The sequence below is a fragment of the Centruroides vittatus genome, unplaced genomic scaffold (genome assembly GCF_030686945.1).
Source record: "Centruroides vittatus isolate TY-2023 unplaced genomic scaffold, ASM3068694v2 contig_971, whole genome shotgun sequence".
Lineage (NCBI taxonomy): Eukaryota > Metazoa > Arthropoda > Arachnida > Scorpiones > Buthidae > Centruroides > Centruroides vittatus.
In genome coordinates, this window is record NW_027122644.1 from 1,480,217 (window position 1) to 1,494,924 (window position 14,708).

General features: G+C 30.4%; 1 protein-coding gene across 1 annotated transcript in view; it reads left to right on the top strand.

The window, feature by feature from the left end:
- Nucleotides 1-14,708, top strand: part of LOC136985573 (ERI1 exoribonuclease 3-like) — a 50,094-nt gene that overhangs the window by 31,751 nt on the left and 3,635 nt on the right. The window contains exons 4-6 of the mRNA XM_067282888.1: nucleotides 124-215; nucleotides 2,084-2,156; nucleotides 9,303-9,402. Of these exons, the coding sequence (XP_067138989.1) occupies nucleotides 124-215; nucleotides 2,084-2,156; nucleotides 9,303-9,402 (265 nt within the window). The remainder of the gene's footprint in view (nucleotides 1-123; nucleotides 216-2,083; nucleotides 2,157-9,302; nucleotides 9,403-14,708) is intronic.

Consider the following 14,708-nt stretch of genomic DNA (forward strand, 5'->3'; position numbering starts at 1 on the left):
GAAGAAATCTTAATATAAGGTTACTTAATCATATATAAAAATTTTAAAACACAGCTGCAAATTAATAAAATCATATTTTGTTGTTTTTTTCAAATTCATTAATAAACATTAAAATTACATTAGGACTTTCAGTTGTGGATGGAAAAAGAAGTTCTTTTAAAACCTAAAGTGAAATTTGCTTTTGTGACATGTGGTGATTGGGATTTGAAAAAAATGTAAGAGAAAATTTAATTAATATAATTACAGTAAGTTCTTTATTTTATAGATTACAGATTGTCCAAAAAGAAACTGATGGATTACAAAAAGTATTATGTATTTAAAGAAAATATACAAATATCAATATCTAAAACCCAATACATATATTAAAGCCAAATAATTGCCGGATTATATCGAGCTATACTAAATTTCAGTCCTGTTTCAGGCAATTCTTTTCTTCCAAAACCTTCTAAATTAATTATTAATTTAATTATAATTATTAAATTTAGCAAGAGATGGCACCTAATGTCTACCTCTAGTGCATTTAATTATTAATGGTAGTAGTAATATAGTCCAGTATAATCCGGCAATCATTTGGCTTTAATATACTGTGTTTAAAGTAAATAGATTATACACATATTGTTTTCAGTAATTGTCAGTGAAAGTTAAATGGTTTTTCCTGCAATACAAAAAAAAATTGTGTTGTAAACTGTTGCTGCATGTTGAACTTTTGGATAAAGTTATTTTTAACTGATGGATGGAACAAAACGGACCAATTCATTTTCCAGTCCACTCCCCTATATAACTCCTTCAGATTTGTAGGATTATATGAAGGACCTGATTTATCAAACACCTGATACAGATATTGAAACATAAGATTGCGTAAAAAGCACAGTTGAAACCATATGTCATTTGACACTCAGAGAAATTGAATATTGTCTTAATATTATAAGAATAATGCATGATGCTCATATCTGGATTTCTTAAAGATGATAAATCTTTTTGAGTTTTCTCATTAATTAAGATAGTGTGACTGTATCTGTTTTCCTAAAATAAATATGAGTTTTTGTAATCTATCAGTTCTTTTTCAGACACCTTGTATATAGGAGAAAAAATTATTGAATTAAATTACAAAAAATGTTGAAAATAATTTAAAAAATACTCAACATAGAAGTAATAAAATATATTACCGGTAAGAAAAATAATATACTGAAATAATGATATTCATTTGCAAGTTGGGATCTTCAGAATCAAGATTTTTCTGGATAATTAAATTTTTAGTTTTTGAAACAATTATTTTTATATTAAAATTATCATGTTTTTGATAAAATTATGATAATTTATCTAAAATACAGAAGACCCATGTGTATACAACACACTTTAAAAGAGGGTATCTATGGAATTTTTTAAAAGTTGAACTGAATTATGATGACAATGTGTGGTGTAATATTCTGTCAAAAGATATTGCTGATCACATGAATGTCAGAGCCTTCATGCAACTGGCAGGAGAGTCAAACAAAATGGCAGAGGCACAATTATCATTTGAGCAATGCAAGATCATTTTGAATTGGTATTTTAAATTCATAAATGTATTTGGCATACAAAAACAATGGCAGCATGCATTTGTGATTATTTAGTAGATGATGATATTTGAGAGAAGTGCACAAGCAAATATCCAGGAGGCCTTGCAAAGCAAGAATTCTGGTGTCCTCAGCCATGGTGTTGGAACTAACTGATAAATTGCTTTATGCAAAGTTATCTCTATTCTGATTGCACTAAGCTCTTCAGTAAATAACATGTTCGATTGGCTGTATGGAATAGTGTTCGATGATGGTTGGTCAAAGTGTGAATGAATATTTGTTTTGCCATTTGAAAGTGGTGTCAGCACTGCTACTATGATTTCACCCTAATATATAAAATGTGTACATAAATGTAAAGAAAATTTAAGTTTAATTATTAAAATTAAATATCATGATTAAAAACATCAGAATTAAAATTTGCTAAAAGGTATTTGTCATTTCTTTATATTTTTTTTTTATTTTAAAATATTTACTTTTTAATTAATATATAATTATTGTATTTAATTTATAATATAATATGCACTTAGGCTTCCTTCAGAATGCAAGTATTTTAACATTTCATATCCAGAATATATGACCTCATGGATAAATATAAAAAAGGTATGTGTATGTATATACACTCAAACCTGTTTTTGTGTGATTTGTTTTGTGCAATTTTTTTTGTGCGGTATACCAATTTGATTGAAATTCATATACCGCACAAAAAAATCGCACAAAACAAATCATATAAATAAAAAATCACACAAAAACAGGTTTGACTGTATATATATTATATTTGTTTAAAAAGTTAATTTTTAGTTTCTTTAATTTTTCTTTATAGATATTGTTTTAAATTTAAAATATATGATTTTATGTAACTTAATTAAAAATTCCTCAAATATTGAATAGAAAAAATCAGATAGAGAGAAGAATACTGAATTAAATTGTATTTTGCTGGCTGTTTTAAATGGAGATTGTTCAACTAATAAGTTCAGTTTTTTAATCAAAGGGTTTTATGTTTTCTATATTCCATCCCAAGAATGCATACTAAAATAATACTAAAGCTTTGCTAAGTTTTGAATTTCATACCTAGGGATTTCTTAAAAGTTTAGTATTATTAAAAGTTAGTATTATTTTAGAGGATATGTTTTATCTATCTTTTCTTCATCTAGTTTAAGAAGATTCAAATGAAATGACAGAGATAAGTATCAATATGGCAGAAATCTGGTCTGTACAGAATTCTGCTACATAATATATTCAGAGGTGCAAAATATGTCTGCTTATGCAAATGAGGTTTGGGGAAATTAAAGCAGTCTAGGGAAAATTTTCAGTAGAAAAAGATAATAATATGACAATAGCTGCAAAAAATGGACTTTGATATGCCTGTAGAAGTTAATTAGTGAAATTAACCTGAGGGTAATGGAGGGCCGCACGTGGAATCAGCAGAAATGGCTAGTCCATCACCCATCCATTTTGATCATTACTAAAACTTGCGTTTTTTGGGATGCGGTAAAAAGATTCTCACGAAGTCCACAACTACCTTTTAAACACTAACAATATTTATTCATGAACAATCGGTACAAGTACAGTACACATTAGAGCTACACGTGCTCTAGCTGCTAACATTCAACAAAAACTGGTATCCCAGAATCCAACAGGAATAATAGAGTTCTTGTGTACGAGGCTATGGGGAAAACCTCTAGGGGAGTGGCGCCACTGTCGAGTCTGTGACAAGTTACTGATCATCGCAGTACCCCCCTCTTAGCAACCGCGGTCGATGAATCTCACTGGGCATTTGATTTTGCGGTCACATCATAAGGTCTTTGCCTCGCTTGTGGGTTCTGCTTGATGAGTCTGCCCAGCCACCATGTTACTGGGTTGGTCATTCACAGGCTGCGTAGGGTTGATTGAGTCCTTCTCCTCAAGCATAAAGGCGGGTTTCAGTCTGTCGATGGAGACAACCACCTCTTTACTATTTTTCAGAATTTTGAAGTATTTGTCTCCCCTCTCCACCACTGGGAATGGTCCCTCTTAGGGAGGACGCAGTGGGGTGCATATGGCATCGTAACGTAGAAAAATATGGCTACAGTCTCTTAACTGCATGGGAACAAAAAGTTTGGGCTTCCCATGTGATGCTGTCGGCATCGGTGTTAAGTTTTTGAAAAAAAACCTTTAGTGTCTTTATGAAATCGGCAGTGTTTATGTCTGCTGGAGTAGGATTGAAGAATTCACCTGGTAAACGTATTGTCTGTCCGTAGACTAACTCACTGAATGTTGCTTGCAGGTCAGACTTGAACATTGTCTTTAAACCAAGCAGTACGGTAGGGAGTATCTCTGTCCATTGTTCAGTTAAGTAGGCTTTTAGAGCACACTTTAATGTCCAATGCCAACCTTCGATCATACCATTAGCTTGGGGATGAAAGGAGCATGTATGTATATGTTTGGAACCCATTAGGATAGACAAGGACTGAAATAGACGTGATTCAAATTGGCATTCCTGGTCAGTAGTAATGACTCCCGGAAGGCCAAAATGCGATATCCAAGTCTGATATAAAGCTTTGGCCACAGTATCAGCCTCTATATCCCGCAGTGGTTCAGCTTCAACCCAACGAGTATAATAGAGTTTTCATGTACGAGGCTATGGGGAAAATTTCTAGAGGAGTGGTGCCATCTGTCGAGTCTGTGACAAGTTACTGGTTGCCGCAAACCAAAATGCAGGGATCTTGTGTTTTAAAGGCAAAATTGTTTACTTTTTTTCTAATTAGTTCATTCTCTTGTTACATGACTACCCACTGATACAGTTATGCACTCAGGTGGATTAAGTATGCTGAGTATGCCTGGGCGTAGGGCAGCACACTTCCAGGGGCGACAACCACCATAGAAGAAAAAAATTTTGGTTAAAGTTTACCTTGGTAATCCCAATGGCGGCACTTTGGTTAGGTTAAGATGGCTTGGTTAGGTTAGGTTAACTACATTTTTAGTAGATGTTTCCTTTTTTTTCTTTTGTTCAAGAACTACCATGAATCAATGTTAAACAGTTGGCGGCCTTCCGGCAGCTCCCTTTTGGGAGGAGTCCATCGAGAGCATGAACAGTCGGAAGCGCGGCCATTGGGCTACCAAGGTAAACTTTAACCAAAATTTTTTGTTATATCTTGACAAAATTTTTTATATTTGAATCTGCCACTCCTGTGAGCCTGTTTTTATTTTTTATCAATGCATTGTAATAATACAAAATGTGGCAGAGACGAAAATATCTGTATTACAAAAAATAAACACTAAACCTCTTACAAAAAGTATAACAATTTTTTTGAGTTAAAAAATATGTTTACATGCTTTTCTAATTGCAAATTCATCAATCAAATTATCATAATTTGTTTGTTGATTTAATTCTGCTTCTATCATAACAAGGCTAATGAATTTAATCAGTCTGTTCTTTGGGTCATTACTAGTGTCAAGTGTTGGGTGACACCGGTGGATTGGCGGGCTGTGGGTGGTGGGTCAAGTAAATAAAAGAAAGGTTGGCAACATTGCGTGGCAAAAAATGTGCTGTCAGCACTTGAAAAATACAAAAAGTAGATTTGGCTCCTAAGCATCAAATCACATTTCTTTTAATATAAACTTAAGTAGTAATAATAATAATAAGTTGACAAAACTGCATCAAACAGCTGGTTAGCTCGGGGATGCCTCTTTGGGGAAACGGAAAGATTCACGATCACCATACAGGATCAGGTCATAAATACTAAAAACTACAGAAAACACATACTCAAAGATGCAACAGTCACAAATGACACATGCAGCAAATGTCACATCATGCCAGAAACTATACAACACATCACCTCTGGTTGCAAGCTCTTGGCACAGACAGATTATTTACACAGACATAATCAAGTAGCAAATATAATACACCAAGAGCTTGCAAAGAAATACAAATTAGTAGACATCCACGAGCCATACTACAAATACATTCCACAGACAGTATTGGAAAACAACACGCACAAAATGTACTACGACAGAGCCATAATCACAGATAAAACAATTTACCACAACAGACCAGACATCACATTCATTGACAAACACAATAAAATCACATACATTATAGACATATCCATTCCAAACACTCACAATATACAAAACGCATGCACTGAAAAAATTAGCAAGTACACAGAACTCGCCCAGGAAGTAAGGCATCTGTGGAGGATGGATAGGGTGCTTATTGTACCTGTTGTTCTCTCCTCTACAGGTGTCATACCACACACACTACACAAAAGCCTGGGCACATTAGAATTGAATAGAAACACATACATCACACTACAGAAGGCCACTATATTGAATACATGTCATATTGTGAGAAAATTCCTGAATACAGACACACACACTGATACACTTCTTTAATTTCTGTTTTGGTTACTATGCCTTGACTTTGGTCCGGCATAGTACACAGCCACCGGTGTTAACCGAGTATATCTCACATAACTAATAATAATAATACACTTCTTTAATTTCTGTTTTGGTTACTATGCTTTGACTTTGGTCCGGCATAGTACACAGCCACCGGTGTTAACCGAGTATATCTCACTTAACCCAACATAATAATAATAATAATCATTTAATTAACTTAAAAAGATAAATGAAGTTTAATTAACCAAGATATAAATTAAACTTGAATATATTGAGTTTTTGATACAAATTACTAATGGAATGGAATAAATTACTAATAAATAGAATATTAATCTGATTTATATTGTTTAATTAAACAATTACTAGCTACAACTTTGTTTTCAATCAATTTATAGCATATTAATACTTAAAACAAATAATAATATTTAACTCATAGGACATTGTAGAGATATAAATTCCTTTAACATTTTTAAAACTTAATAATTGAAAATTTAATAGCCTTAATAATGTTTTGTTTCACATACCATTATGGTTGATTATTGAGTTTAATATTTGAGTAATATAACTGAGTAAAAGAAAAATAAAAATTTAGACAGTAGTAAAAATTTTCATCGACAGAGGGCACTATTGCTTTATTTATCAAATAGGTTGCACTATAATTTATCATTTGTTCAGAGTCTCCATACTATTCTAACAAGGAGATAGAAAACAGCATTATTAACACTTCTCCTGGAACATGTTGCAGATGTCAGAAACCTTGTGTTGGATATATAATTTTAAGTGTATAAAAGTACAGGTGTGTCTTGATAAACCTGTTCTTTTGAGATTTATCCATAACCAGCAAGAGAGTGAAATCTGGTGAACATGCAAGTCATGAAGTCTACTTATTAATATTTCCTTTGTGAAGATTATACTATATAATAATACTAGCAATATGCAACAGCATACCATCATGCATTTAAATCATATTTTATAGACAAATATATGTTTGAAATCATAGTGTAAACTCCACCTTTCTAATAGTTGTTTAAAGTACTGTTTAGATACTGTTACTTCCATTCCAATAATAGTTGATTTCTCAAAGAAAAATGAACTAAGCAAAAACAAGCTATAAAGTTTTAGTAAACCATCATTTTTGTGGCATGGAAATTTTTCCTGAAAGCTATATGGTTAGATTAGAGTGACAATTGTACATTCACTATCTAATTTAGCAAAAGTTGAGTTTTATGTGTTTATATTTTGGACAAGAATTTGGTTATAACTTTACTTTCTGCAATAACCATATATCAAAATCAAATCATGCAAGCTTATCTGATAACAAAATTTTCTATATTCTTTTTTTCCTACACAGATCATAGTATATATAAACTCATAAAAATTTTTAACAGTACTGACAAAGACATCTGTTGTTTATGAAGATGTTATGTATAGTACGTTTTGAACTTCCTGCATTGTAACATTGTATTAAATATTTGTTTGATAATATACCATGAAAAATGAGGATATTCATTCTATGGTTTGTCAAACTGTAAAGGGTGTGTCTTTAAACTTTTATTTAACTTAAACACTAGTTTCTTTCATTAGCAGTTACGTGTCTTATAAATATCATCACCTATGGTTTTTTTATAATAACAAAATATTGCAACTATTGTAATTATATTATTCTTTGTAGAAATCTCCATAATTAACAAAATTGATAGATGAACACCAAACTTTTTATAGCTATTTGATTTTTTTTGTTTATTTATTTTAAAAATGAAAATGGCCTTTACACATGGATTTTTGAGATAATATCGTAATAATATAATTAATAAAATTAATTTAAACTTATTTTTTACATTTAATAAAAACATGCTGATATTTTTGTAACTTGTTTGAAAATTCTTTAGAGAATTTAGTTTTCATATTTGATTATGTAAAATTGTAGATGAAAATTTATAAAAAATGAATATATTTTTTTAAAACTGAATTTATACTAAATTCAAAACATAACTTGTTATTCAGAAGTTTTACAATGAAAAATTGTAAGTGCATTTACAATGAAAAATATTAATCATCCCCAAGAACTGGAGTGGTAATTATGGTAAAAGCATGTCCTCACTTAATATCATCAATAGATTCTTGGAAACTGTAACATTAAATGAAAAGACATATAATGAAAGCAATTTTTATCATGGGCTAAATGATATAAACAAGATATAATATTATTCTAATTGGATCAGTTTTTTAACATCAAAATGTTATTTTGATGTTATTTTGATAATTTTGTTGATGGTTACTAATTTTTTTTTTAAATTATATTTTATTAAATTATGAATATTTCAGTTTTGAAGTACTTAGATTATAATTTTAATATATTTTTTTAAATTAAAAAAGAAAATGCTTTTCTTGATCATTTTTCAAAATTGGGGTGGCTTCACCCCCACCATATACAATATATCACTACAGTGCATTTACAGACATACATCATGATTAAATTCTACATTTGATTATGTTTACCAGGTTTTAGGATGGAGAGATTGTGGGGGCCTTTTCTCCAAAATCATCATTAAAATTCATTTTCATCAGACTTAGGTTTTCATCAAGGTTTCAGCTTTCTATTTTAATTAGAAGTGGATGAAATTTGAGTTGTAAGATATGAAGACATAATACAAAGCAAGTTCAATAAAAGTACTTAAAAATATTAAAAAGTCTATAAAGTTTAATGCAGTATTTATTAATTAGAAGGAAGACAAAGTCTGTTGAAACAGTAATCTTTTTATTCACTTCCATATTCTAGAATGCATTCTATAACAACTTGACATTTCTTTTTAGGTTACTTTTAATTAATTAAAGATAAAATTATCATCTGGGTAAATTTCACAAAAAAACAATCTAGTATTTGATAATTTCCAAGATTTTAAAATTGTTTTGAAGAAATTTATATATAAATAGAAAGCTATTACATTTGTCATTTATAAATACTATATATTAAATCAAATACATATTTAAAGACATTTGTTTTCAATCATACATTTAAAGACTATTTTAACAGATTTTCAAGATTGATGAAATTAATGATATTAAGCATAGTAGAATAATTAATTAAAAAATCATTTAATTCTAGAAATCAAATAAAGTTTATTGAGTGATATTTTCAGCTTTATTTTGAGCCATTCTTAGCTTAGGACAGGAAAAATTATTCAATAAACTTTTTGATTTTCAAAATTTAGCAGCTTTTTAGTTAATTATTCTAATAGGTTAGTGTCTAATTTTGTTTATTTTAATGAACATAAATAATATGATTTTATTTTTTCATGTTCTATCTGTTCAAAAATAATATATAATTGACAATTTTTATAAATTATATATATATTTTTTTCTTAACAGTCATTTGCACAATTATTTCACTTAGAAAGACCAAGAGATTTAGTTGGAATGTTGGAATATCTCAATCTTACACTCATAGGTAGACATCATAGTGGCATTGGTAAGATTTTTTTTTAATTTATAGTAATGTAATTTTAAAGCTTAACATTACCTTTAAATCAGAATTCAATTATGCTATATTTTAATGTATAATTATTTTATATATCCTATTTTCTTCCTTTTGAGACTGCCCGTTAACAAATATTATTATTAAAGACATTTTGATAAAGTCTTTAATGATAAAAACATGTCAAAGGCATTGTTATTAATGACTACAAAAATTATTTAAGAAATAAATTTTTGAGGAATCCAGAAAGACAACTATCAATTAGATAGACACTTTTAACTATTTTAGTGAGAGCACTTAATATTATGTTGCTGAAAATTAACAGATTCTCCAATCATTCATACATTTGCAGAGCACACAGATGATCACTTCTCACAAGTAAAGATCCTGAGCCTGGTGTAGAGTTACTCTTATTGACAATTAGATGGTAGTGAAGATATTTTTTACATCTTGTGACACTTTTCCCATGGTAATAATCAGTCTCTCAGAATGAATACATAAAGTAACTTGCTTCAGACTAATGGTTATCAATTTTACACATATAAACATATATTTGTTGTTTTATGCAATAATGTGTAATCATGTATATTCCATCCATATGATTTCTAGTTAGTCTAATGATTGCTATATCATAATTAGAACATTTGAGTTTTTATCAAAACTTTGAAAGTTGTAAAATATGCATTTCATAAAAGGAGGAAAATGGTATAGATTATAGAATCTTGTGTAATGTATATAAAGAATGTAACAACACAATATTGAAAGGATGATAAACCTAAGATAGTTCAATAACTGTTTATTCTGAAAAACATTGTAATATAATATTTTGATATGTATATACAATGTATTATCTTATGATAATACATGGATATATATTTTTCTGAGATCTGGTTTTTGTTGTGATGACTTTTGTCTTAATCATAACAAACCATATGCAACAAATATATATCATGAAGGGTTTTGAAAAGTTTATAAATTTATCCATATAAAAGATAGCAAAAGCCAACCATAATGGATGTAGGGAGAAAGGTCATTAATAAAGCTTCCTTAGTGATGACCTGAATTAGTTTGCATTCTTCATCAGTTTGAATTCATGATAGTGATGTCAACTCTGGAATTTAGCACTGCTTGCAAGCCTATCATCATAAAGTTCTTGTTTCTGCAAGGGAAAGGAATACAGGAAAGCCACTCTAAGATATTGGCAACTCTACAGCAGGGGTCACCAAACTATGGCCTGTGAGGTCAGCTCATCTGGCCCACTACCGCATTGTGCCACAATGCGGTAATGAGCTAAAATATTTGTTGAGCTAAAATATTTGTTTATAAATGAGCTAAATTATTTGTATGGAAATATCATAGATTGTAGATCAGTGGCGTGCCATCCATGGAAGCTGTGGAAGCCGTGCTTCCCTTGTATTTTCTAAAATATAAATACATATCGTGCGATTATTTTCATATTTTAAAGTACTTTGAATTAATTAAAATTAATATTTTATTATAACTGCATTATGTATTTTTATTACAAATTTCTATACATGTGAAACAATGATAAGATTATTATTGTACATTTGAATATAAATTTGTATATGCATATTTTCAATGGAAGTGCCTTATTGTCAAATATGGGACAGCTTCCATGGCAAAAATATCTGAATCGTGTAAAGCAGCCAGATTACAGGCATTTGCACATGCGCTTTACAGAGCACTAACCTCTCGCAATTTAGCTGGTGGATGCTATACAAAAAAATAACATAGTACACTTCCAGCAATTCCATCCAACTTGTAGGGAGCTATTTGACTAAGTGCATGGTTTTAAGATTTAAAAAGTAAAGAATATTCAAAGTTATTTTTTGTACGTTTCTTTACAAAGCTATAGTTAATTATAATTATATTGACAGATTTTCAGACATAAAATTTTTAGACTTTTTATCATTTTTACATGTTAATAATTTTAAATATTGTGAAAAACAATTTTCCAATGCAAATTTTAATTCTTTAAGTAAATTTTATGGAGAATTTTTTAATTTAACCAAATTATGTAGTGAATTGCAATATTTATATTCACATCCAGACTATATTGGCAAATCATTCTTAGGCATAAAACATATTATAATTAATGATAATCTGAACAAAGATTGTATTATAATTAATGACAATCTGAACTAAAAGAATTATATGATTTAGTATCATTAATTTTCATGGTACCATTTACGAGTGCATCTGTTGAGTGCAGTTTTTCAACCACAAAGCAAATTCATACATTTGCAAGGAACACTCAGTCAGAGGAAAGATTGTTGTCACTAGTGTCACTTTCAATAGAAAAAGAGCTTTTAAATACTTTGATGGAATCAACAATGAGCAATTTTTATGATAAAGTAATTAACAACTTTCCAGAAAAAATTTCCGAATAGAGTTAGTTTATGAAAAATAATAAAAACAAGTTTTCATATCTTTGTTTTGTGTCAGTTATCTATTTTAGAATTAAAATAAATAAACTGTTTATTTTTGTCATTTCCAGTATTTGTTTGAAATTTTTATGGAAACACAAGCTTCCCTAAAATATAATTATTTATATGGAAATATCATAGATTATAGATAAACTTACGACATAGAAAAAATTAAAATAAATGTAAGTAAAAATGCCAAAATTGGTCCAATCTGATTTTTGCATTTGACAGTAATATAATTTTTAGGAAAATCAGTGAAAAAATTTGGCAACTTTTTGTGACTTTGGATATCAGAGCACTTTTTGTGTAAATATTTGCAATGAAGTTTCTAAGAAAAGCAATTACAAACTTGCTGCAGCAATCATGTTTATGTATTGGTAAATAAATATGTTGGTTGTCTTTATTTTTTTGTGTATTCAGTGTACTGTATTGAACAATATGGTTATGTGGTCTGTACTTGTCATTCTCTCAGTTATCTGGCCAGCTATGAAAAAGTTTGGTGACCCCTGTTCTAGAGGAAGACTGCCCTTCCCTCACAATGGTGAAAAAATAATGGTATGTTTCTGTACCAGCCTTTTTGAGTCAACAGATAAACCATGCTCTGGATGGTCTATTTCAACAGCAACAAATGAAAGGGTGAATAAAATCTATGACCTGATTGTAGGGTTTGGAATCGCCTAGGGAAGCGATTTCCGCCCTGTTTTATAATAACGAACTTTCATAACGGAAAAACCGTTAGAAACAGCCGTTAGAAACTTCCGTGGGAAGAACCGTTAAGTTTCAAATCGACGACCGGCGGATGATTGGCCGGCGGGAAGTGACCGTTGGCGGCCGTTGTGGGAACATTCGAATTTGATTGGAGAGGGTTCGAACATTGGACACTATTTAAGGAGTAGTTTCGGCGGGAACAGAGTTCGTATCGGGATCGGTTGGTTGGTATCGGGAGGATCGGATCGGATCGGATTAGGATCGTTGTTACCGAAGTTCTAACTGTCTCTCTCGTTGGACGCAACGGAAATGTGGGGAAAGTAAACCCCAGTGTTTTAGTACGAACTTGTTCCTGACTCGGAGGTGCTGTTAATTACAAGTCTGTTTGTGGAGGTCGTAAGGAGTTTCTTTCGACGAACGTGTACGGGAATAGTCGGTTGTTGTTTGGACTAGTGTTTGTGCATAATTAATTGTAACTCTAGTTTGTATCATTTTGTGCATTTGTATTGTAAATATAAATTTTGTGTTTCGTCAAACCGACTGAGTGGTTATTTTGAACATTACTCTGATCTTTGAAGATTGCTGCATTTTTGTCAAGAAGATTGCTAAAATCTTATAGATTTTCTAGGAAAGGGTTTCTTGCATCATTCATAATACTTTCAATATGCAAAAGCTGTCTTCAAAATGGGCTTGCAGACAGCTTTTGTGTTCCCAGTCTCTTTTGGTGCAGTTTAATACTTATGCTGAAAGCTTTCTGACCTGTTGATGACTATGGATGTAACATAACTTCATCATTATGATCCTGAGACAAAGAAATAATTTAAAGAATGGCAAGAATAATGCCTTAGGTCTTCTAGCTAAAACAATTCTGTGTTCAGAAATTGGCTAGAAAAGTTATGCCGTCTATATTCTGGTGTCATCTTGATGAAGTATGTGACAATGGGTGAGTAAACCAACACCACCTATTGTATGTCCTTAGATGAATTGCAGGAACTCTAAACTCAGACTGGGGGAGAAGCTGAGTCAGGGATGCTCTTTAAATAATACAAAGTGCCCCAGGAATCCCAAGGATTTGGGGTTCAAATTGTTACACTACCTGGCCTATTTGCTATACCCTCTCTTCTTGGATTATCACCTGTTTCCAGCATTGAAGAAACACATGAAGGAAATGACATTTGCTTCCAATCAGGAGGTCATTCATTTAGTTTATCAAATTTTCTTTATCTTCTAAGAAGAGTTGCAAACTTTTCACCCCCTTATATTTAACATTAAGTATTTCTTGCTTCCTATCAATTTTCATGATATCAGCTTTTTTTTTCTTTTTAAAAATTTTATTTCTCTATAGAATATTGCAACTTTTCATTTTATGAGAAAATATATAAAATATATTCTTTACTCCAACTAGCATTTTTTCAACGTTTGGGACTATTGTTTCTGGCTGAATAGATGTAGTTTTTGGTGCAAACATGGAGCCATATCGAAGAGCTTGTACCAGAACTTTTGGGGCTGGTACAAGCTCTTTGATATGCTGCCAAATATTTTATGTATTTTTTACATAAAATGAAAAAGTCAAATTTGTTTTCTGGCCAGAACTGGTACACTGGCCAAAACTGGTACATCTACCCTACATTTTTGTTATTTCATTAAATATTTTGACACATCTGTCAACTGCATTGATTTTTGTATACAAATATAAACATCCTCCGATTGATTTTTTATATTTTACTTTTCTAAGTGTTTGGTTATTGTCTATATTGCCCGTTAATCAAATAAGTAAATTTCATCTGTTTCTGATCATGTAATATCTTCCTTAAATTTGTTGAGAGTATTTTGTATTTTTACAATCCAGTCATCTTTCTCAGCAGTGTATCCATTCAAATTTATGATCCTTATTAATACAAAATAAACATTTTCTAACATATAACACATTTACTATAAATTATACAAATGTGTTTAATATATAAAGTGAAGACTATTTTTTGATTATCAAAAAAATGGGACAAAAGTGAAAACTTTACTAAAAAGATGGGATGGGGGAAAAAATGTATGTATGGCCAGCTTATGTTTAATTCATATTAATATATTGTAATGTAAATTTTATATTATTTTTTTTTCTTAATTAATAAATTAAATACATAAATTTAA